The sequence below is a fragment of the Myotis yumanensis genome, unplaced genomic scaffold, assembly GCF_028538775.1.
Source record: "Myotis yumanensis isolate MYYU_CA2020_CCGP unplaced genomic scaffold, mMyoYum1.0.hap1 SCAF_4, whole genome shotgun sequence".
NCBI classification, from domain to species: domain Eukaryota; kingdom Metazoa; phylum Chordata; class Mammalia; order Chiroptera; family Vespertilionidae; genus Myotis; species Myotis yumanensis.
This window is the reverse complement of record NW_027223755.1, coordinates 54,935,441-54,961,836: the sequence shown is the minus strand read 5'-3', so window position 1 is coordinate 54,961,836 and position 26,396 is coordinate 54,935,441. Positions and strand designations below refer to the sequence as shown.

The window sequence follows — 26,396 nt, the reverse complement described above, 5'->3', positions numbered from 1 at the left end:
CAAAATCGTTCACCCACTGTTTTATCACTGTGGATCAGGAGGCAGAGTTCATTTTATACTCCTAACAAATGGAATGTTCCTTACTCTAGCCCTGGATACTCCTCACCTTAGGTCAGCTGATGAAAACCTGATAAAACCCCTGTAGAGTCACTGTTCCTCTGCTCCTTAGCAAAGAAGAGATACCTAATTCCTTCACAATGGGCAGGGCCAACTCTCTTCTACCCAGAACCAGCTCCATGCTGAAGAGCACTGAAATGCTCTTGCTTTCCAGAGCTTCCATTACTCAGTTTTTTAAAATATATTTGTATTGATTTCAGAGAGGAAGGGAGAGGGGGAGAGAGATAGAAACATCAATGATGAGAGAGAATCATTGATCCGCTGCCTCCTGCACACCCTCTATTGGGGATCGACCCCGCAACCTGGGCATGTGTCCTGCCAGGGAATTGAACTGTGACCTCCTGGTTCATAGGTCGAAGCTTAACCACTGAGCCACACGGCCCAGGCCCATTACTCAGTTTTTATTATCTGAATCAGGAACTTTTTAGGAAGTTAGAATCAGTTAAACTCCAGACTAAGCCCTAAGTGCATTCCCACTTACACAGCACCTTTGTAATAGCCCCATAAACTTGAAGCTCCACATTCAGATACACTCATGAAATCTAAATGATCTTAAATACAAACAATTTTTAAATCATTAACTGTGTTTCTTGGTTTTCTTTTATAATAACTTTGGCAAGAGCTCTTTCTAAAAAAACATTTTCAAAATGATTCTAGGTTATAATGGTAACGAAAATCAGAGGCACTGTTTGATTCTTACCCAATTTCTTAAGTGAGTATTGAATTTCAAAGTAGTTTTGAAAAAACTCAAGAAGCTTCACAGTTGTTTCCAAGGCATGGTGAACTTGGCCAATCTTTTCTGGTATAGAATATATAGAAACCTAGAAGGAAACATTATGTATGATGTAAGGCCAGGTATAAATCATTATTCAGGTGAACGCTGTCAAGATTGGCATACGTGAAACTGCAGAGAGTTACAAGATTTTTCCGGACAAAAATCCTTGCTTACAGTTCTTTTAGCACCCACAGAGTTTAGCAAATCACTTCCAGGCATACAAAGATGTTAAAAAAAAATAAACCTTAACAATTCCTTTTTTAAAAAGTTAACATAACATCCAAAATAAACTATTTTGGGTCAGACTACAGCAATTTATAAGCATTTGCCCATTTAATTTTACAATACTCTGTTCTTCCTCCCCATTACCTATAGTTACCCTCCCTTGCTTATGAGCTATCAAGGTTGTGAATTATTTAAAGGACAAAACCAAATTTTAATTCTTTTGATACCTATCACAGTGCCTGGCATTGAGCAGGCAGGCACTCGATACAGAGGAATCGCATCTTAAGAGTGAGTTAATTCTAAAATAAACACGTAAGGCAGAAATTGCACATTTGTTGAACTTACCCTAGAAAAAAAAAACAATAAACCAACACATTCTCTTTCAGTAAGGCACAGCCAGTTTCCTTCCAGCCTTGGGAGGGCTTGCTCTTTTCCAGTTGTATAAAAAAATAGACCACATTGTATAAAAAAATAATCACGCCCAGAAGAGTGAAACACTCCATGAGTGGCACATAGTAACTAAAGCCAACTTAAGGGGATGATAAATTCATGCCCCCATTCCCCATTCACTCCAGGGCACATGCTCGCTCAGGGGGATGGCAGATGCAATCAACCACATTACTTAAATTGTTATTCTTTCTCTCTTTTTCTAAGTGCATAAGTTAAACACATACGATGTGACTAACTGTAAACATATTATTCAATAAGTATCAAAAGACAAAATGTAAACCATTATGTTAAAAGCAATGGGTTTTTTAAAAGCAATATTTACTGTTTTTTAATTGATTGGAAAAAAACAAAAACCTCTATACTCCCCTGGAAAAGGGAATGTGGACAAGACATGGCAGAAAATAAAAACCTCAAAATAAAGATTTCATCAGGTGGGAAATGGAGACAATAAGTAATTCATCATTTGGTGAATTCTCATTTTAAATTAATTTTAGTCTCCCATTAAAGGACTGAAAACCTGTTAACTATTTCTAAGAGGTCAAATAGATTTAAGCCATAATTCCCTTTATGTGGGGCTTCAGTCTATAGAGCCATATGCATTAATCACAGAAACATGAAGGACACATGGCATCAATTGTACAGGCTCTGTAGTTAGAGTGACAGGTTCAAGTCTCTGCTAGTTGTATGACTCAATATCTTTATCTATGAAACTAGAGGCCCGGTGCACAAAATTTTTGCCGGCGGTGGGGAGGTCCCCTCAGCCCAGCCTGCACCCTCTCCAATCTGGGACCCCTTGGGGCAGTGGTCAGCAAACTCATTAGTCAACAGAGCCAAATATCAACAGTATAATAATTGAAATTTCTTTTAAGAGCCAAATTTTTAAAACTATATAGGTAGGTAAATTGTTATTAACTTAATTAGGGTACTCCTAAGGCTTAGAAAGAGCCACACTCAAGGGGCCAAAGAGCCGCATGTGGAATCGGGCCTAAACTGGCAGTCGGACATCCCTCTCACAATCTGGGACTGCTGGCTCCTAACTGCTCACCTGCCTACCTGCCTGATTGCCCCTAACTGGCCCCCCTGCCAGCCTGATCACTCCTAACCATCTCTGCCTGCCAGCCTGATCGCCCCTAACTGTCCCCCACCCTGGCCTGGTTGCCCCCAACTGTGTCCGTCCCCCCCCCCCCCCCCCCCCCGCCGGCCTGGTCACCCCTAACTGCCCTCCTGCCAGCCTGATCACCCCCAACTGACCCCCTGCCGGCCTGGTCGCCCCACACAGCCTGCTGTTCAGTTGTTTGGTTGTTCCTCACTAACCCCCCTGCTGGCCTTGTCGCCCCACTCAGCCTGCTGTTCGGTTGTTACTGTGATGGCGTCCTGAACAATTTGCATATTCCTCTATTATTAGTATAGATGGTGATACAAGTAGCTCCTACACTCACAGGGCAGCTGTGAGGATTAAATGAGCTAATACATTTATAGAACTTAGAATAGTACCTGACACAATATAAGGGTTCAATAAATGGTAGTTATTGTCATTACTACTAATAGAGTTCCATCAGAAATGGGAAAAATATGTGTGACTAGAAATTTGTGGCAAATTACTGGAAGAATGAAGTGTCTAGAACAGGGGTGGGCAAACTTTTTGACTCGAGGGCCACAATGGGTTCTTAAACTGGACCGGAGAGCCGGAACAAAAGCATGGATGGAGTGTTTGTGTGAACTAATATAAATTAAAAGTAAACATCATTACATAAAAGGGCACGGTCTTTTTTTTTTTTTTAGTTTTATTCATTTCAAATGGGCCGGATCCGGCCCGCGGCCGTAGTTTGCCCACGGCTGGTCTAGAACTAGAGTTAGCCAATTAAAAATGTGTTGCTTTCTAAAGTAACTATGGAAGAAATGTAACTTCTCACAGCATGTGGCCAAGAGTACTTCACCGGCCCAGCACTCTACCATCTGCAGCCCTTGGTATAGGACTATGACCACAGCTTATTGAATTCAGTCACTACCTGCCAAGGGAACTCAAGCTCATGCTGCTGACAAGTGCCCTTCCTGCATCCTTTCCCCTCTGAAGAAATAAGTGTTATTGCTAAAAAAATTAAAAAGCTTGACATATTCTTTTAAAGTGTGGTGTTATAAATGATTGTATCAAGATCACTTGGAATTTGAGATGTCTTTATTCTCTCTGCCTGTTCTTTCCAAACATACATATTTTATGTTATAATTAATGCAATCATCTAGAAGATGCTATCCCAATATCACCCAGATTCCTCCTAAACATCCTCTTGCCAGGCACACCATGTGGCCACTTCCATCACTGTACGTGAAAAGCATCTTTCCTCCGAGGAAAAGTAAACGGGAAGGGGGAGTTTATATAAAACTGAACTCTGACTCCATCAAAAAGCTACTAGACTTAATACATGAATTTGGCAATGTAGCAGGATACAAAATTAACCCCAAGAAATCTGAGGCATTTCTATACACCAACAGTGAACTTTCAGAAAGGGAGATCAGAAAAACAATCCCATTTACCATCGCACCAAAAAAATTAAGATACCTAGGAATAAACTTAACTAAAGAGGTTAAAGACCTCTACTCAGAAAACTACAGGACGTTGAAAAAAGAGATAGAGGAAGACATAAACAGATGGAAGAACATACCATGTTCTTGGATTGGTAGAATCAACATCATTAAAATGTCCATACTACCCAAAGCAACCTATACATTCAACGCACTTCCCATTAAAATACCAATGGCCTTCTTCAAAGATCTAGAACGAACTCTCCAAAAATTCATCTGGAATAAAAAAAGACCCCGAATAGCTGCAACGATCCTGAGAAAGAACAAAGTAGGTGGGATCTCAATGCCAGATATCAAGCTGTATTACAAAGCCACTGTTCTCAAAACTGCCTGGTACTGGCACAAGAACAGACATATAGATCAGTGGAATAGAATAGAGAGTCCAGAAATTAGCCCGAACCAATATGCTCAATTAATTTTTGACAAAGGAGGCATGAACATACAATGGAGCCAAGATAGTCTCTTCAATAAATGGTGTTGGGAAAATTGGACAGACATATGCAAGAAAATGAAACTAGACCACCAACTTACACCATACACAAGAATAAACTCAAAATGGATAAAGGACTTAAATGTACGACAGGAAACCATAAAAATTCTAGAAGAATACAAAGGCAACAAAATCTCAGACATATGCCAAAACAATTTCTTCACTGATACAGCTCCTAGGGCAGTTGAAACTAAAGAGAAACTGAACAAATGGGACTACATCAAAATAAAAAGCTTCTGCACAGCAAAAGAAACCATCAACAAAACAACAAGAAAACCCACCTCGTGGGAAAACATATTTGCCAACGTCATATCTGATAAGGGCTTAATCTCCAAAATTTATAGGGAACTCATACAACTTAACAAAAAGAAGATAAACAATCCAATCAAAAAATGGGCAAAGGATCTAAATAGACACCTTTCAAAAGAGGACATTCAGAAAGCCAAGAGACATATGAAAACATGCTCAAAGTCACTAATCATCCGAGAGATGCAAATCAAAACAACAATGAGGTACCATCTCACACCTGTCAGAATGGCCATCATCAACAAATCAACAAACGACAAGTGCTGGAGAGGATGTGGAGAAAAAGGAACACTTGTGCACTGCTGGTGGGAATGCAGACTGGTGCAGCCACTATGGAAGGCAGTATGGAGGTTCCTCAAAAAATTGGAAATGGAACTCCCATTTGACCCTGTGATCCCACTCCTAGGAATATATCCCAAGAAACCAGAAACACCAATCAGAAAGGATATATGCACCCAGATGTTCATAGCAGCACAATTCACCATAGCTAAGATCTGGAAACAGCCTAAGTGCCCATCAGTAGATGAATGGATTAGAAAACTGTGGTACATCTACACGATGGAATACTATGCTGCTGTTAAAAAGAAGGAACTCCTACCATTTGCAACATCATGGATGGAACTGGAGAGCATTATGCTAAGTGAAACAAGCCAGTCAATGAAGGAAAAATAACACATGATCTCACTCATTCATGGATAATAAAGACCATTACAAACTTTTGAACAATAATAGATACAGAGGCAGAGCTGCCTCAAACTGATTGTCAAACTGCAGTGGGAAGGCCAGAGAGAGTTGGGGGGCAGGAGGGAGGGGAGTAAGAGATCAACCGAAGGACTTGTATGCATGCATATAAGCATAACTAATGGACATAAGACACTGGGGGGTAAGGGAGGGTAGTGGTTTGTCAAGGGCGGGGGGGGGGGGGAAAGGATACTTATGTAATACCCTTTGTAATACTTTAAGAGGAAAATAAAAAAAAAAAATAAAACTGAACTCTGACCACAAGACCCACTTAGTCCCATTTCTGGTATACAACAATTAGGAAAAAAGGTACTTTGGTATATTTTTACTTCTTTTCTTTTTCCTTAAAAGAATATGTGCTATGAGTGCTCAATAGAGATAAATTGTCTGGTCCTTATAACTAAGATCAAGCTTGTTTTAGGAGCAACAGAAGCAGTGAGAAGTTAAACAAAAAGGGCAATTTAGTTTAACAAAGAAAGTGTTGACCAGCATTCTGGTCTTGCACTCTAAATACTGCTAAATGGAACTCAACTGGCACTCAGGCCTTAAGACTTAACAACTTAAAACCTTTCTTGCAAGATTTCTTGCGAAGACCTTTAGGAGATTTCTAAAAAAGACTCCACTAAAGACTCAGAGCAAAGGGTTCTTAGACTGAGGAGTAACAGATTTGTTAGGTTTAAATTAATCTGTCCCTTAATTTAATAAAAGCAAAAAATAGATAAAACAAAAACAAAACCAGAACTAAACCTCATTCCCTACCCAAAAGGATAATAATATAGCAGCCTCCTAAAAGAATACCAGCTTTCCTAAACAGATAGCTGAACACATAAAAAAATATATATATATATATATTCCTAAAAACAACAACAACAACAACAAAAAAAACAGTATCAAGTCTATCCAGAATAACTAATTAGATGGGACTTCAGGAGAAAGATATAAATTACAAACTATGTCCCTGGCTGATGGAGAGATACTTGAGGTGGAAATGCTTTAGCAGAAATTTGGAACTAAGCCATGTTCCTGACTGAATATGAATAAATTAAAATTATAACTTCATATGGATAATGCTGTTGAAGGTTCTGTTCAAATGTTAAATAGTCCACATCTGACTAACCACCACTGAATTCTGATTCTACTAATTAGACCTGCCTATGGTAAAAACAAAGTCAGGCAATGGGAAAAATAAAACAAAACAAAAACCTCAAGACAAACAGATAAAAGCAGTGTATTTTAAAACTGGCCTGGAATGTCCTACATAATTCTGGCATTCCTGAACACTGGAGAACGGACAGAAATAATAAAACAAATGTTCCTCTTTCCCTGGGCCTTTGACAACATAGTAGTCTCTACCACTGAACACGATATATTTAATAATCTACAGCCAATTCTGACATTTTCAGTTGTTTGGTAAGACTGATTAGTAAGCAAAGCCCTACTGCCTTATTCCTGTATCTTGTGAAATAGGCCTAATGTCAAATATTACAAAATAGAAACCATCCTACTAGACACTGTCACATTTTAAAATAACAAAACTCCTTTGGTAGACTCCAAGTCTGAATTTCTGGTCACCATACCTACAGAAGTTATTTAAGTCATTTGGTGTAAGAGGCAGCATACTGTAGTGGACAGTACAATTCTGATTATCACCTGCTGGCTATATAATTTTGAGTCAACTACTAAACTTCTCTGTGATACTGTTTCTTCATCAGCAACACAGGGCTAATGCCTCCCCCCTCATTAGATTTAGAAAATAAAAAGTGTAACTCCATGCATGTTAGATTCTTCTCCATTTCTCACTAAAAAGATATCAAATTAATAAAAATTGTTTATTCATATAATGTTAAATTTTTCAAAACACATTTACTACTGGGTAGCATTAAAAATAATAAAGGTTATTCATATTTACAGACACACAAGGAATTCATAATGTTTACATATGCAAAAAAAGAGACTGTACTTTCCGCACACACACACATGTGTGTGAGTGTGTGTGTATTACTATCTGCGAGGTACTGAACATTTTACAGGAATTTAAAAAAATGTAATCCTTGAGAGAACAGGCTAGTCAGGCAATATAGTACTAGAGTTGTGGAAGGTAAGGTTTAGAGAGGATCACAGAGCAATCTGCCAAGGGCATACAGCTAGTAAACTGTAGAGGAAAGATTTGTAGACTCCACATTCCATGATGAACCATGTTGCTTCCTAACATGTAGATAAAAAGCAAAAAAAGTTTCTCAATTCTATCTGTCTGTCTGTCTATCTATCTACCTACTTACCTACCTACCTATCAGAATGAAGTATAAAATTTGAAGAATTCACACTGGAGCAATTAGAAATATAGTCTAATTTATAAGAGGACCTTGAATATCGATGAATTTGAAGCAGTTAGAAGCCAATATAGCAGTAGAAAGAAAAAAAGAAAGAGGGATGTATTAGGAAACAGATGGAGGGAGGGAGGGAGAGATGGAGGGAGGGAGAAGAAAAAGTGGGGAGGAGAGAGAGAACAGAGGGAAAAGAAGCCAAGCCTGCATATATTTCGGAATATAATAAAAAGTGTGTGTGTGTGGGGGGGGGGTTTATAATAAACAGTGTGACAGGAACTGCAGCAGAGACATAACTGAAGTGCCCTGAGAGATCAGAGGGAATGACTGAGCCCAGCTGTGGGAAAGCTTCAAGGAGAGAGGATGGTTTGGCACCCGCTGGGCCATGAAGAAGCAAACCTGACTTTGTAGACTGAGCCTTTTAGGTTTTATCAAGGCACAACATCTAAATCGGGGGCTAGCTTTGTGCTGCAACACTTGAAGGGGAATTTATTCTTTTTTTTTTTCCAGATTGAAAACAGTCTTAATATCCTTTTGAATGGATTCTGAAAAATTATTTGGTTTAGACTTGACAAAAACTCTTTCAACCCAAAGGTGAGTAAATCATATTGAACACTTATTCAATATGCAGTCTACACTTACTCTTAACACTCACTTTACTTCTTGAATAATTCTCCATTCTTTAACATTGAGCATAAAGGCATGCCATGTTATTGCTAATAAACAGTCAGATAATCCTTATATCTGTCTTTATATTCTAAGTTATCATGGGGTAGACATGATAATCTATATATATAAAAGGCTAAGTGACTGGCCAGTAGGTATGATGTGCACTGACCACCAGGGGGCAGATGCTCAACACAGGAGCTGCTGAGCAACAGCATCTTTGCAGAGTGCCCCCTCACACTCTGGGACCCCTCAGGGGATGTTGGACTGCTAGTTTCGGCCCGATCCCCGCAGGCCAGGCTGAGGAACGCCACCTGCCGGAGGGACCCTGTTCACTCTGCAGACACCCTTCGAGCCCCAGTGCCACCCCAGGTGCAGCCGGCTGGGGAGGGACCATGGGAGGTTGGCTCCAGGGCGTGTCCAGCCCATCTCACCCAGTCCCGCCCCACTGGCCACCTTCTAATTAATTTCCTTTCAATGTGCATGAATCTGTGCACTGGGCCTCTAGTCTTTTATAACAGAAGAAGTATACCCTTTTAATTAACAAAATAATATGATCCAAGAATACTGTGAGTAAAATAAAGCTCTTTAGTTTAGACAGGAAACCCAATACAATTGAATGTGTTCAAAAGTAGACAATATTCCCTGGTGGGGATCAAAAACATTTCTATCATGAAGAATAATCATTATTGGCTTTAAAGGACCTTTTTCTTCTATTTTGTCAGCTTTATTAGGTCTCTACTCTAAAATTAATGCAGAAAATTCATTTACAGTCATTCACTAATGACAAATAGAAGCCTAATTAGAACAAATAATCAATTTTGATGAATTACAGATACACAAGACCCTTAAACAATTTTACTCATTACTCCAATCACAACCTGGAGTATTCCTTCGAACTACATTTTTATGCTATCTTTTAAGTCTAAACAATGTTCTAGATTTAGCACTGGCTGTCCAATAAAATTTTCTGCATTTATAGAAATATTCAGTATTGATGATTTACCAATATGGTAGTCACTAGCCCCAACACTAAAAATGTGGCTACTAATTGAGGAAGTAAATTTTAAATTTAATTCATTTTCAGCTGCAATGATATAATTAACAAATACTGTGTAACTTCAAGGTGTACAAAGTGTTGATGTGATACACTTACATATTGTAAATGATTACCACAGCCCTAACTGGTTTGGCTCAGTGTTGGCCTGCGGACTCAAGGGTCCCAGGTTCGATTCCAGTCGAGGGCATGTACCTTGGTTGCAGGCACATCCCCGGTGCGGGGTGTGTGGGAGGCAGCTGATCGATGTTTCTCTCTCATCGATGTTTCTAACTCTCTGTCCCTCTCCCCTCCTCTCTGTAAAAAATCAATAAAATATATTTTAAAAAAATGATTACCACAGTAGAATTAGTTTACCACCTCCATTACCTCAACTCATTTCAATTTCTTTTTTTTTATGTTGAGAACATGTAATACCTGCTCTTTTAGAAACTTTAATGTATATAATACAGTATTATAACTATAATAACCATGCTGCACATTAAATACTCAGAACTTATTCATCTTGTAATTGCAAGTATGAACCCTTTGACCAACATTTCCCTATTTCCCCCATCCCTTAGCCCTGGCAACCAGCATTCTACTCTCTGTTTCTGAGTCTGGTTTTATTAGGTTCCCCATATAAATGACATACAGTATTGGTCTTTCTCTGATTTATGTCATTTAGCTTTCAAGGTCCATCCATGTTGTTATAAATGGAAGGACTTCCTCCTTTCTCATGGCTGAGTAATATTTCATAGTACATATATACCACATCTTTTTTATCCATTCTCTGTTTTTCCCGGTATCTATTTCACTTAATTCTGCTCCAATCCTTCTTTCCTCCCTTCTGCTAACGTTGGGTTTAATTTATTCTTCTTTTTCTAGTTCCTTATGGTGTAAAGTCAGATTGTTCATTTGAGATATTTTATCTTAATGTAGGCATTTATCACTCCAAATTTCCCTCTTAGAACTCCTTTTTATGCATCCCATAGGATGCATATACCACCATATTACAGTATTAGAGTATTCTAAATTTGACTATATACTTAACTTTATTAATGAGTTGTACATTTTCATTGTTACTAATTAGCATCCTTACATTTCAGCTGGAAGCACTCCTTTTAGCATTTCTTGTAAGGTAGGTCTAATGGGCTCTCTCAACTTTTGCTTATCTAGGAAAGTCTTTATTTCCATTTCTGAGTGATAACTTTGCTGGAAAGAGTATTCTTGGTTGGCAGTTTTATTTTTTTAGCACTTTGAACAGATAATACGACTCTCTCCTGACCTCTGTTTCTGTTGAGAAACCCACTAATGAACTTACAGAGGTTTCCTTGTAAATTATAAGGATTTTTTTACATTTTTCTACTTTTAAGTTTTTCTTTGATTTTTGGTGGTTTTATTACAGTATGTCTTGTCTTTAAACTGAGTTTGTCTGGTAATCTATGAGTTTCATGAACTTGGATATCCAAATCCCTCCAGTTTGGGGAAGCTTTCAGCCATTATTCCTTTAAATAATCTTTCTGCCCCCTTCTCCCTCCATTCTCCTTCTGAAAATCCAGTAATTTGCAAATCATTTCATTTGATGGTGCCATAAAGCACATAGGCTTTCTTCACCTTTTTTTCCTGCTTTTTTCTTTGTTCTCCTCTGACTAGATATCAAATTTTCCTATATTCTTTCTTCTGCTTTATCCATTCTGCCGTTCATGCTCTCTATTTGCAATTTTCATTTCACTCATTATATTCTTCTGCTCTAGAATTTCTAATTGGTTCTTTTTTATTATTTTTAATTTAATTTATTTTTATAGCTTTTCATTTTGCTTGTGTGTTTCCTGATTTCAGTGAATTGTTTTTCTGTGTTTTCTTGTAGCTCATTAAGTTTTCTTACAACAGCTATTTTAGTGTCTTTATTGGGCAAATCATGGGTACCCATGTCTTTGGGATCAGTTACTGGAAGATTATTGTGCTTTAGAGGTGTCACGTTTCTTTGATTTTTCATGTCCCTTGATGTTTTGTGTAACTGTCTTCACATTGAAGTAGCAGTCAACTCTTCCAGTCTTTACTAACTGTCCTCTCCAATGCATCCAAACTCATACTTTTTTCCCTCCAATAGTACACTAGAACTTTTCTGCTGGAAATCTGGACTTCCACAAAGGCTCTCTTGTCCAAGAGCAACTGTCTAAGACAGCGATGTTCAACTGGTATTCTACAGGAATTTTTAAAACATGCAACATCTGACTATTTAGTCAGGGGCACTGACCTCTTTTCCCATAGATTGACAAATAAAAAAAAAATGACAACAGAAAAAACAACAATAGCTATCCAGTGTAAATAAAAAAATAATTATACCTATTTTTTGTCAGGTTGGCAAAAATCTATTTTTTGGTGTGCCACGAAATTTTAGTAATTATTTTATATGTGCCATGGGATGAAAAAGGTTTAAAATCACTGGTCTAAGACAGTTTTTGAAATGCTCCCAAACTATAGTCAGGAAGCTGAAACCATTTCACATGCCACTACAAGGTTCACAAGCAGGACCAAGGTCTGTATGCTTAATAGCTGATGCATAGGTGGGCAAGGCTTCTCCAGCTCCCATGGCATATAGTGCTGGATCCCACAGCTTCCACAAAGGCATTTTTCCCATGGATGGAAAAATTTCCCATAAATGAAGGACATCTCATTCAGCCACTATACTGTTGTCTAATTTTAATTTAAAATCTACAAAGTCACATTAAGCTAGTAACCACCATAGTGTACAACACAGTTCTAGAAGCTTTATTATACATGCAGTTGTGAGTATGCGAAACATATAGTTCAGTCTTGTATAATTATTTATTAATTATTGTAATGTTTACCATATGAACAACTATAAACCTACTTTTGCCCACCCTGTATATTGTCTTACTGGGATTTACTTGTAAAAGTAAAATTAAAAGAAATTTGAAAATTATTGGCTTTCAGGTATTCAATTGATAACAGTAAACCACTATGCAAAAAGTAATAATTCTGAATTGTAAGATGTCAGAGTTGTGATCCAAAACCTTGTTATCCTCCATAAAGTAGTTACCAGAAATAATTAAAGAATTCCTCTAAACCTCTTTCAAGACCAATACCATAACAACATACCAGGGTTCCATTTACGTCCTGGCTCAGATTCTTCATCTCCCCCACAATGAAAGCAACCAGGTAAGTGCTCATCTTCACGCTTTCAAAAAATTCATCCTGAACAAGTCCATCTTTCATATTGACTGATGACTTCTACAAGCAAAGGGGAAAAGATGACAGTTCTATAACTATGGGAATAAATGACAGTGACAAATAAACTGAAAAACTGAAAAATTCAAATAGGAAATAAATAGCAAAGATGTTGGCATATTTTAATCTGTCAGGACTGGTTTCTAAACTAATGGCCCTTAGTCTCTGTCTGTTCTACCATTCTTCATCATGAGGATATATTAATTACAGTGAAAATCCTTAAGGAGTTTTTAGTCTCAAAAGATGGCTTTAAATAAATGTAAGTTAGCCCTAACCGGTTTGGCTCAGTGGATGGAGCGTCGGCCTGCGGACTCAGGGGTCCCAGGTTCGATTCTGGTCAAGGGCATGTACCTTGGTTGCGGGCACATCCCCAGTAGGAGATGTGCAGGAGGCAGCTGATCGATGTTTCTCTCTCATTGATGCTTCTAGCTCTCTATCCCTCTCCCTTCCTCTCTGTAAAAAAATCAATAAAATATATTTAAAAATAAATAAATAAATAAATGTAAGTTAGAGATAATAAGTAACATTGGCTCTGTTTCTCCCCTTTAAAACAGCATCAAAACCAAAATCCTTTCTTATGATCTAGCATGCTCCTCTCTATTGCTACAAATAAACTCATTGAAGAAGCTAAAGCTGGGATATCACCACAAACTGATGCCATTGTAATAGCCTGGTTATTATTTAACAGGAAAGGCGTGAAAGGGAAGATTAGATATAGGCATACCATTTATACAGCTTTGCCAAAAAGCTTCATTGAACACTCTAAGTCTGTTCCCTGCTGACTGTGGGGGAAGGGGCTAGACCAGTGGTTCTCAACTTGTGGGCCGCGACCCCTTTGGGGGTTGAATGACCCTTTCACAGGGGTTGCCTAAGACCATCAGAAAACACATATATAATTACAAATTGTTTTTGTGATTAATCACTATGCTTTAATTATGTTCAATTTGTAACAATGAAAATACATCCTGCATATCAGATATTTACAATACGATTCATAATAGTACATTAATTATAGTTATGAAGTAGCAACGAAAATAATTTTATGGTTGGGGGTCACCACAACATGAGGAACTCTATTAAAGGGTCGCACCATTAGGAAGGTTGAGAACCACTGGTTTAGACACATGCCCAGTAAGGTCTGAGAGATATGGGAAAATGCCTGCCCGCCAATCACACCTGGAAATAGATAATTGGCCAGGATGGGTGTGACCACTGCAATCGAGCAAAATCTAAATAATAAACTTCCAAACAAAGGAAGTTCACTCTCTAGGCTCCAGGGCACTGGGCCTTCTTGGGACTCCTGCTGCAGGGGGCTGTGCTCTCCTGTGCTTGCAGGGTGCATGGCCATGTTGGGCTTCACACGTGGACTAATAGATTTTAATCTGGCCAGAATGCTGAACCTCACCTGGCTGCAACATGGAACAGAAACTCTGGACACTGGCCCTGTTTTTGGCTTTGCTGAACTCTCAGTTGCCCCCTTTTTAGGACTGGCTTGGGGGAAAGGGGACACTGGAACCAGAGAAAAGTCACTCCACGCCAATAAAATCTTCCACATCCCATCCTCCCATGGAGGCTTCTGAAAATGCTTCTTTCAGTAGCATCCCAAGAGCCTCATTCCCACCTGTGTCTGGGAAGTCTGGCCCTAATCCTCTGGCATCAAAATGGCTTCAGAAAGTACCAAGATGATCCCAAGAAGGTATAGTGGGATTAAAATCATTAGAGAAGTCTGTAGTAGCCACAAGATGAGGGAATGAAGGCAATCTTATAGGATTTTCTGATCATGAATTGCAGTATGTTGTGGAATACTAGGCAAGCAGGCATTCCACCTCTTCCAGAGAAAGATGAAGGTGAAGAGTATGTCTGGGAGTGGAGCTGTTGAAGTAACGTCCCCGTTGAAGGACAGATCATGTCCTCTCTGGCCTAAAAGGCTCAGTCCATAGTCTGTTGAATGTGACTATTCCTCTCCACTAGCCACATAGGCTCTGGGCGGCTCCTATCAAGCTGCACACAGCCCCTTAGGTGTCAACAAAAGGACCCCCTCCATTCTGTTTGGCATAAAAACAATTCTGCTTGGTTTTATCCTCGTTGCCTCCCATGTAGAGCTTACATACAAGAAAGTTGTTTGCATTCTTGTTAAACCTCCAGTTTACAATACTGACTTAAATAACTAATAAAAAATCCAGGTCAATCATGATTCAACACTATCAAATATCATTGTTTAGAATAGCAAATATACCACATCTCAGAAAATATCACTCTGATCTTCAGTTCACAGTATTAATCATTTTGTACATCGTTAGTACACAGCACACACTTCACGTTTCCTACCTATACATTCCATACCCAGCAGGTCTTTCTCTTTCCTCAAGTGCTCAGCGGGCTGACTTCTCAGTTGATCCCAACATATATTTTAACTTTTATGTATGTATTTTAAGAAAGAATAAGAATGTATGAGGTTTCAATCATTCTCAACAATATGATAAAGAATAATTCAAGTCTTCTCAACAAAGAAAGAGATCCACTCAAAAGTTTATAATCAAGAACCAGAACAGTACCTTAGGCATATTTGATAAAGCAGTGTAGTTCTCCTCTCTTATGATCTTGATGGTATAAGTGGCTTTAAATGCTGGCTCATCAAAACAAGGAAAAGCAGATCTTGCCGCCAGAGGTTCAAATTGAGTTGCTGCAAAGTACCTAAAACAAATGCAAATTCATCGAATAGTTATTTAACAACTACTTATTCGAGGTACCTTGCCAAGAACTAGGGATACTAAGATAAACACTGTACAGTCCTACTCATTAAAGGATCCACAATCAACTGGGAGGGGCAGAGGTTATATAATGAATAAAAACTTGTCAGGCTGCAAATCATGTCATAATAGTGAAGACAAAGCACTGGATAATTACTATTACTCATCTGTACACAAAGGGTAGGGAACAGATTCTGACTAGCAGCTGAGACATTGTAAGGAAACTGGTGACAAAATCTGAAGAGGGCATTTAAAAAGTGAGGAATATTTGAAAAGGTAGAGAAGGGAAGAAAGTACAATCTGGAAAGAATGGGAAGCACAACGAAAGAGCAGTATATGTTCAGGGAATAAGGATGGCTGTTCTGTATGGCCAGTGTTGTTCAGTGGTTGAGCATTGACCTATGAACCAGGAGGTCACTGATTCCTGGTCAGGGCATATGCCCGGGTTGTGGGCGCGATCTCCAGTGTGGGGAATGCAGGCGGCAGCCAGTCAATGATTCTCTCTCACCATTGCTGTTTTTTTATTCTCTCTCTCTCCCTTCCTCTCTGAAATAAATAAAAATATTAAATTTTTAAAAAAGGATGGCTGTCCAATGGGCTAGAGATGGCCACTGAGATCATAAGAAGGCTTCTGATGGAAAATCTGTATGAAGCGTGATCATTAATTACTATTACTCATCTGTAAAGTCTCTGGCTTCACAATGCTAAACCTTAAACTTACACTTTCAGGAAGACTGAAAAAAACCAGATGTCCTATAGTATGTTTGTTTCCTTTACTCTCTTCAGAAATGAATTAACATTTTCCTCTCCCTCCTAGAACACAGCAACAGCACTTGAGAATTTGTCTCATCTAAAGACTGGGAGCAAAGTATATAAAGAAAAAGAGAAATGCAAGTTTTCAATTAAGCAGAGGAATAAAACATCTGCATTTGGGAAATCATGGAAACATGGCTGCAGAATAATCAGGGCAAGTGTGGCCCTGGAGTGCATATTTCAGGTACCAGTTATTATGGTACGTATACAACTGCCGCTTTAGACATGATAGCCTCACTTGCTTAGGGCTAAATTTCCACTTTTAAAAGATAGGTAGAAGAGAGAGAGTGGGATTTGTAATTAGAAGATATAAACTCTTCAATTTACCACCCATTTGACATCAGGCAAATAAATGACTTATGTCTCAATTTCCTCATTTATCAAATTTAGGACTGAGATAGGATCTCCAGACAAACACCTAGGGTTTTTGTTAGAATCAAATAAAACTATTCATAATAAAAACTATTGATATGCTATAAAGTCCTACATAGATGTTTATTATAAATGCTAGATAACTCTTCTTTCACGGTTAAAATTGTTGTACTTTCTTTCTGGTAAGGATTTGCCCAAATAATTATTTCTATTGGGTAAACTGTAAAGAAGATAACCATCAACTTAAATGAAACAATTTAAATATATTACATTTCTAACACTACATTTCTTCACCCCACTCCTAAATTCTTACCCAGTTAATAAAAGATTTTGGAGGAAGGCCACTAGGGGGGTAAAGTTTGATGATAGCCATAATATTTGTTTGATGATAGCCATACTATTCATATACGAGAGTCTACTTGGACCATCACTTTGGATAAAACTTGGATCATAATATGCTAAGACAAATAAAATCTTAAATTATTGTTAAAAGAGATGTAATAATAACTATTTCACATAAAAGTCCCTTTGAGAAGGCTGCTGCTTGATGATACTTATAATCTATCTTACTTATGTTCAGTACGTTGAAGCTTATTTTTGTATTAGTGACTGCATTTGCTTTCAGAAATACTAGTTGCAGTTTGAGTACTACCTCTAGCAGTCCTGAAGACAATTATGAATTAGCTGGGGGTCAGGTAAGAGAATTCAAAGCACTGGGGATAACAATGGATAAAGGAAAAGAGTGTGAACTTGGGAGGCAGAACAACACAGTGGTTAAAAATGTGGCCTCAGCCCAGCCAGTGTTGCTCAGTGGTGGAGCACTGACCCATGAACCAGGAGGTCACATTTCGATTCCTGGTCAGGGTACATGCCTGGGTTGCAGGCGCAGTCCCCAGTAGGGAGCCTGCAGGAGGCAGCTAATTGATGTTTCTATCTCTCTCTTCCTCTCCCTTCCTCTCTCTGAGGTCAATTAAAATAATAATGATGATGATGATGATGATGATGATAATAATAATAATAATAATAATGTGGCCTCTGAGTTAAAATGGCCTTGGGTTTGAGTTTCCCCTCTGCTACTTGCTAACCATAAATTTTAAATGAGTTACTCTATGTGCTTCTGCCTCCTCATCCATAAAATAAATAAAATATTGCTATCCTGCTGTTAGTGGGTTTAATAGGATAAAAAACTAAACATATAAAATGCTTGGAACAGCTTCTAGCACTTCAGTTTTCAGTAAATATGGGCTACTGTTATCGTTGGAATTCAGGAATGAAGTTCACTATGACTGTGAAAAAACAAGGGCCAGATCTTGAACTAAATCATGTTAGAAATGAGGAACTGCTACAGGATCCTAACATGGTCAGATCTGTATTTCTAGAAATACGAGTCTGACAACACTGAAGAAGATGGGAGGAAAAGGAGGGAGGGAAGTGTGGTAAGATTAGAAGCCAGGAGATCAGTTAAGAGGATGTTTCAAGAGTTCAAGAAAAAGACACTGACAGATTGAAAGACAACGACATAAAACACATCCCCAACCTAAATTTGTTTACTAGTTCCTTTAGCATCAGTTTGTTATCTAGAACTTAAGTCTAACATCAACAACTTCTAGATTTACTGGCCATCTTCACCTCTTAGATGACACTGGTAAGCTTCCTTTTCCACAGCAGTGTCAATATATGTTTGACATTTATATATACTCTGATTTTCCAGTCAATAAGAAATATATCCCTTAATTACTTTACCTCCTTGTTTAAATACTTATTCTTCTTAAACCTAGGAGGGGATAAAAAGTACAAAAAAACTTCTCTAATAGAACTACGCAAAATTAAAAGTGGGAAAAAGACCCAAAAATTGCTTTGAATTATAGTTTTCAGATATATTCAAAGGTATAAATAATCTGCTAAAATTTTATTTTGCATCAAGATATGCATTCTTGTGGGGCACTCCTTTTATCTAACCAAGTAGGTTAATGAATTTATATATTTTTTGTAACAGCAGAGTTTCACAGACTACTGGTAATTTAAGATTTTAAAATACTATTTCTTAATTTTAAGGAACTGTGTTCCATTTTTCTAGCATTTTCCACACCTCAATCCAGCCCATAGCAAGTGACCATACCTCAAATCATTTATTCTGCCACATAACATTTTCCCTCTCATTACATAGTAGCAGGCACTATGGGACTCCTACTCCAAGGGCAATAATCTGCTTGGAAGAGATGATAAAGGATTTGCCTCATAGGTTTGTTTGCACACTAAGAGCACTTTTTAAATGTATATCCTACAATTCCTAGAATGATAGACATTACGGAAGGAGAAGTAAAGCAAAGACGCCCTAGCTACCATTGCAATTATAAATTTGCTTTTAATGTCTGATCCCATGAAGAGCCAGCATGCCATTTATTTTAAAGGTATTACATAAAAAGAGAAGAATTAGTTATCTGAATAGGGCTACAGATCCTGCTTTTGTCTCTTTCCCCATTTAAGAAAGATCAAAAAACTTTCTCAAATAGATTTTAAATATTCTTTCTATTTTTCTCAATACACCGGCATGCATTAGCCAAATGGCATCAGTAATTCACATGCTGGTTTACAAAAAATATGAGACAATGCTCCAGCTGCGTGAAGCAGATCTAACAAGGACTTTGAGCACATAAGAAAACTGACATTATTGCTACTTTAAGAATAACCTGTATGCAGTGTACACTGCATCTTTCTGGAAATTCAAACTACATGCTATGAATACTACAATTAAAGTGCAAAATACATGGTCTAAATAGGGAGCTGAGTACTTTTATGTTTTGAGTCACTTAAAAAATATATATATATATATATATATTCGTATTAATTTCAGAGAGGAAGGGAGAGTGAAAGAGAGAAACATCAATGATGAGAATCATTGATCAGCTGCCTCCTACATGCCCCCTACTGGGCATGTGCACTGACTGGGAATCAAACCGTTACCTCCTGATTCATAGGTCGATGCTCAACCACTGAGCCACACCTGGCCAAGCTTGAGTCATTTTTTTAAAAAACCAAATTAAGTCTCTCCTAGATTTTAAAAAAAATTTCGGTCAAATTCAAAATAGCCAGTGGATTAAAAAAAAAAAAAAACAGCAAAGAAAAACAAACAAAAAAACCAGCAAAGATTAAAGACACTAAAAATCACATATGTAACCACACACATCTTAACACTCTCTTTCTCATCTCACTAAGCACCTCCTAAAAGTTCCGCACATAAGGAAAATAGGTCTTAAAGAATAATCCATACTCTTCTTTACTCTGCTTCCCACAGAGATCCTGTAAGGCGACAGAAAACTAGGTTCATCTTATAAGATATAAAAACTCAAAATAATATACGTTTTGTGTTAAAGACTGTAATAGGTATAATCTTTATCTATTTCCTTCCATCAGCATGTCCCCACCCCCACCATGACATATATGTTCAAGGTTTTGACTAAGAAAGAAAAAGCATTTTTCCAGATCACCATACTACTCTTTCACACATAACATCCTAAATGTTAAAGAATTGTAGTTACTGTCTCGGGGGTGGGCAAAGGAATCCATATTGCAGAAGTCTCACAGAGCAAAGAAACAGAATTACTTAAGAGTGCTACGTACTTTTTGATATTATTTTCATCTGTGTAGGAGATACCATAAAACCCATAGTAAGAACTAGATATATTTGCCGAGTACTCTATCTTCAAGGTATAATTGTGCCCCTTAAGAAGGGCTTCCGGGGCAACAATGGCGATTTGTTCATGAAATGGATATTCCAGAGCTTCAACTTGTTTTTCTTGGCTTGAAACTGCTGACGTAAAGGTCACTCTTGAAATGTTATGGCCTGTGCTGTGAAGAATGATATTCCATGTGGCCTGAAGAGCCTGAAGCGAAATCGTCACAGAACCCTTGAATGTCATTGTGGTTAGGTTTGGGTGCAGGTTGAGTTCATAGTGCAGAGGCATAATGGCAGTGGGAAGCCTGACTTGCGCCCATGGAAACAACTTTCCATTGGTTGCAAGGGGCTGGATGAGTCCCATTGACTGGTTTTTCTTATGGCAGCCTTCTTTGGTAAAGGTACATCTGGGCAGTAGATAAATCACCATTATTACAGAAATGGCAAGCAAAATGACAAAAGCACAGACCAGCATGGTCCTTGCAGAGGGTACTGAACAAGTCCCATCTGAGCTCTGCCTGTAGCCAGTTGCACTGTTCCGAAGGCCTGAGCTTCTGTTCATAAAGGACATGCCCAGCAGCTTGGCAGACGACTCATAATCCTCTTCCTCCTCGTCCATCTCATGCTCACCCAGACCCCGCACCAGCAGTCGTGAACCCCGGGGCTCATATTCCACCTCATCAGGCTCTAAAGGATGTAAACAAGGCTCTTTGGCTAAATCCACCACATCCGGTTCTTCCTCAAACATGCTGTTTTCAATCATATTCCTGGGGAGTGGAAGCCGATCTAAAAAACCAAAACATAAGGACAAGGCACAGAGTTAGGAAGAAAAGCTCATAATAAATTGTCTATTAGCAAGACTGCATTTAATCTAAGAATTTTTTTTTATCACTAAGACTTATTTCCGTCTCAGAGCTACTGAACTAAATAAGATGCTAAATTTTCTTGTATCCATTAAAAACACAGGCATAAATAAAGTATACTAAGTCATGAAACAAGAAAGCTAAATACAAAGGTTAGTATCAAAAAAAGGTAACTGAGATTAAATATTAATTTCCTTCATACACTCCTGCCCAACAACCTGGGCCCTTGTCCTGAACTTCAGAGGGCCCTGCTTTGGCCTGACTCTGGCTGTGCCTGCCCCCCAGGGTGAGGAGTCAATAAGATCAAAGAGATGTGCCCTGCCCACCCACAGTCCATGTCCCCCTTCTGGGGGTACTGGCACCAGAATCCTGAATCCCTGCGTCTAGGGCCTCTGTGGGTCTCTTCTCTGACTCCCTACGGAGGATCACTGATGTGCCATTTACAGACTTAGATAATGGCTAAGCAAAAGGCTGGGTTACTTTTTCCTCCTGGAAGAAGAGTGTTCCTGTTCCACAGCAAACTGAAAGTGGTAAATTATATAGAAAATTTCCATGATGAAGATATACTAAAAATAAAACAAAAGAATGGTAATAATCAGATAAAACTGTAATCCAACCTATTTGCTCATGCTTCCAGAACATTCAGAAGTACAACATATACCCCTCTGTAACAACCATTTTATATACGCCATGAGTATAAGTGGATCTTGGGGTTGGGTAGTGGTAAAAGCTTTTATAAACTACAAAGGACCACAGTCTCCAACTTGCTAAGAGTCACTGAGAAAAAAAAACAGACTCAAAAAGTAGACGGGTAAATAATCACACATAGATCAATAATTCCTAGGATCAGAACATTCAATGTTCTATTTTTTGTTGTTGTAATCCTTACCTGAGGATATTCTTCCATTGATTTTTAGGGAGAGTAGAAGAGAGAGGGAAAGGCAGAGAGAAATACTGATGTGAGAGAAACACATCGATTGGTTGCCTCCTGCTTGAGCCTCAACCATGTCCCAGGCCGGGGAGGAGCCTGCAACCAAGGTACATGCCCTTGACCAGAATTGAACCCGGGACTGGCTAGGCCCATTCAATGTTCTTTATTTAAGAATCACACAATTTTAGCTTTTAAGGGATCTCAAAAGTTTGATCATTGAAACCCCCATTAAACTTTCCTATAAGGTACTTTATACATATCATTTCTCTTATAATTCTATGAAATGGAAAGTATTATACCTATTTCAGACAAGAAGGGAAAAAAATAGAAAGAGGGGTTAGGTTAATTTATCTTCCTACAGTCACAGTTATTTAGTCACAAAACTGAAACTGGAGCTTAGTTCTAAAAATCTGATACCAAATTTTAGATTCTTTCCATTATAATGTTGCATTCCCTTACTCAACTAATTCAATAAGTGATGAGAGCTTTATATAAATTATTTATTTTGTATTTGTCAATGAAATTGCTAAGAGTATTATTTCTCCATCAGCACAGCAAACTTACATAAAATTACTTAATATCTAGCTTAACAGAAATGCCTTGTATTTTGTGCTATTCAACAAACACTAAATAACTAAACAGTGGCAACTCATAATCCATGAAACAAAGTATCAATAAATATTAAGACAAAATTTATAGGCTAGCTGCTCAAAATTATAGCTTTTTAGAAGAGCAGACTCTCAAGTCCCTTCCCTTAATCTGAATTTTAATAAACCCTCAGTTGATTTAAGTGCCCATAAGTTTGAGAAGCCCTGGTGTAAGCCTTCTCCATGATCAGCTAGACCAGCCGTTCTCAACCTGTGGGTCGCCAACCTGTGGGTCACGACCCCTTTGGGGGTTGAACGACCCTTTCACAGGGGTCGCCTAAGACTATCAGAAAACACATATATAATTACATATTGTTTTTGTGATTAATCACTATGCTTTAATTATGTTCAATTTGTAACAATGAAAATACATCCTGCATATCAGATATTTACATTACGATTCATAACAGTAGCAAAATTACAGTTATGAAGTAGCAACGAAAATAATTTTATGGTTGAGGGTCACCACAACATGAGGAACTGTATTAAAGGGTTGTGGCATTAGGAAGGTTGAGAACCACCGAGCGAGACACTAGTCACTCCATGCCTGGGTGAGCTCCTGCCATTCCAAACTGCTTTCTACTCTGAGAACAAGCCAGGCTGCTATTTCATGCTGTCCTCCACATGCCTTCTCTCCTCTCTGTTCCCTTCGCCTACAAGGTCATCATTTCTCCTTTCCATCCAGTCCACCTGGTGAACACCTCTATTCCATAACTCAGCGGCACTTGCTACAATGTAAATTAACAAGTTATTTATTTTTTCTTTATTACCTTTTAAAATACATATTCTTTCACTTTATCTCACCCCTGTTTTTGCTTTGGGAGGTGGATAACTAATAGAAATACCAATTAGGTTGCCTTTTCCTCCCTCCTCTCCAACCTCAACTTTACAAAAGCTATGCTAGTTTAAAAGTTTTCTTTGAATAAAACTTTTAATCACTTTCTAGGTGTGGGTTTAGCAAGTTGCCATCTAACCACCTCCTGTGAATGATCTGGAAATGGAAGAAGGATGATAGTTATAACATCCTGCTTTGGGAATTTAGTCTCATAAACTTCCTATAACACCCCAATTTCTGTGACAAAGTTTTGTTTTGTTTTGATAGTTTACCGTGTTTGGGAGTCTAGTTGACAGCAAATATTGCTGTAATTGAATTAAAAAAATTTTTTTTAACTCTTAACGAACACTTAATGGTTAGAATCTTCTGTGGTAATTTTTTAGTACCTGGCCATGCTACAGATTAGTTGCTTAAATTTGCCTTTTCATTTTAAAATGTCTAAAAGACCTTCTTTTATGATTTTTTAAAAAAACTCACATAGGAAAACTATGTTCTCTTAGGCATCTGTTCATGTGTTTTGTTCTGTGACAATAATGGGGTCTGGGCAGTATGATTTCATTTAATAAATTTCTAAACTAACTCTAGGTATGATCTCAGCTTAGTATTTAGAGCATTTCTATCTCTGAATTCATCTATCCCTCTAGAACTTCGTTTTTGGGTTTTTGGATTCCTAAGCCATGCCCTGTTTCAAGTCAAGGGATAATCCACAGTCTGACCATTTTAGCATCTCCTGTCCACAATTCATCAACTTCAAAACTTTGACAAGGACTTAGTCAGATGCCTGTCAAAATCCAGGTAACTTTATTATTTATCACCCAGTCAGATTAATACGTATATAGAATTTTAATCTTTCATAAATGGAACACATCAACCCATCTGCTGTATTTTACTGCCCATTAGAAACAAACTTTTGTATATGTGTGCCATCATATCAAGTTAAATATATCAAATGAGGGGAAATCACTTTTATTACAGGTAGCCCATGAAGATTGTACTTTAAGCCTATTTAAGAAAATGTTGCTTTAGATTCTGAAGTTTGTAAACTTTGATCTTAGCATTAAGTTATAATGTAACACATGACTACCCCTTGCTCACATGGGATTTATTCACATTGAAAGAAGGGGTCTTAAAGAAACAGGAAATTTTGTAAAACCTCTTAAATCCACATATACAAGCTCTCCATAAGCCAAGAGCAAAGAATGTCCTAGTTGAAATATTTCAGTTTTAAATAACATAGGCCCATGTGGTTATAATCTGAGAAAGCTGAAGACATTTCTTTTCATCAGATACTATGAACTGGTGTTCCTCAATGTTGTCTATGGACCAGGGCCAATCCACAAATTGTTTGTTATCTGTCTGTGACAGGATACACATAGAAAATTAGTATTGAAAACTTCTACAGAAATTTCAGAGTAATTTTATATCTGTCAAATTCAAAATGGAACTTATATTCCATGTCTTTTTTCATTTTAAGTTTTCCAAGGATTTATTTTTTATATGCCTACAAAATTTCTGCAACAGATTAAAAACAAAAAAGAAACCTTAGTTCTTCATCTAGATAATGTGAGAAGCAATGAGTTGGATTGTTGCAATAAAGGCAACCCAGGTCGATATAAAGTCCTCAAACTGTCACAGTAGCAGTGGAAGTAAAAAGGAGAACATGACAAGTCGTGTTGAAGGAGAATTACACAGGAATTGTTTGACACCAGCTTGGGCTGGATGAGCCTATAGGGTGAAGAGATAGAGGTAAGTATATGTCAATTCTCTATACAATTCTGGCTTGGATAACTGAAAGAAGGAATGCCATTCACTGAGATTGGAAAATATAGGTTTTCATTCTCTCTTGTTTTATTGGGGCGGGGGGGGGGGGTCGATAGTGAGAACAGAGTATGAGATGGTATTTGGTATGGGACATGGGACATAACATATTTAATATCTGTCAGATAGCCAAGTGAAGGTATTTGATTAATAGCATATTACAGAGTTAAAGGCCTAACTTTATTTTATTTTATTTTATTTTAAAGGCCTAACTTAGACAGAGGTTAAAATCCTGGCTCTTTCACTAAATGCTTGATCTCAAACAGGTTACCAAATATGCTTTAGTTTCACTTTCCTCACCTATAAAGGACTGTTAAAAGTAAAAGTAAAGTAAAGCTATGGCAAACATGGTGAAGAATTTGAATTAAAAAGAGCAAACTTCCAACAGACTTTAATTCCTTCAAATTACTATCATATTTTCAGAGAAAATGAAATGGAGTGTATTTCCAAATCAATAAGCCAAAAACAATTTTACAAGAATAGGGCTAATAAAAATAAGGCTTCTTTGGCGATACAAGATTTACTATATTTAATTAGGTAATACAGCAACCAAATTAGGCTCTAAAAATAAAAGATTAGTCTTCTGAGGCCCCAATGACACATTTAAATAGAGCTAAAAACTCCAAGCCTGAGACAGCATTTAAATCTTCTAGATCATCTCCAAATGGAAACTTCATTAAATTTCTGAAGTGATGGCTAATTACCAAAAAAAGTAACTATTTGTCT

General features: G+C 37.8%; 1 protein-coding gene across 2 annotated transcripts in view; it reads right to left on the bottom strand.

The window, feature by feature from the left end:
• The window catches only part of LNPEP (leucyl and cystinyl aminopeptidase), a 102,516-nt gene that overhangs the window by 42,905 nt on the left and 33,215 nt on the right, over positions 1 to 26,396 (bottom strand). For both annotated transcript variants that reach the window (XM_070412374.1, XM_070412373.1), the window contains exons 2-5: positions 20,522 to 21,362; positions 15,521 to 15,659; positions 12,837 to 12,968; positions 818 to 938 (exon numbers count right to left, since the gene is read on the bottom strand). In XM_070412374.1, the coding sequence (XP_070268475.1) occupies positions 818 to 938; positions 12,837 to 12,968; positions 15,521 to 15,659; positions 20,522 to 21,339 (1,210 nt within the window). In that variant the 5' untranslated portion in view covers positions 21,340 to 21,362. The remainder of the gene's footprint in view (positions 1 to 817; positions 939 to 12,836; positions 12,969 to 15,520; positions 15,660 to 20,521; positions 21,363 to 26,396) is intronic.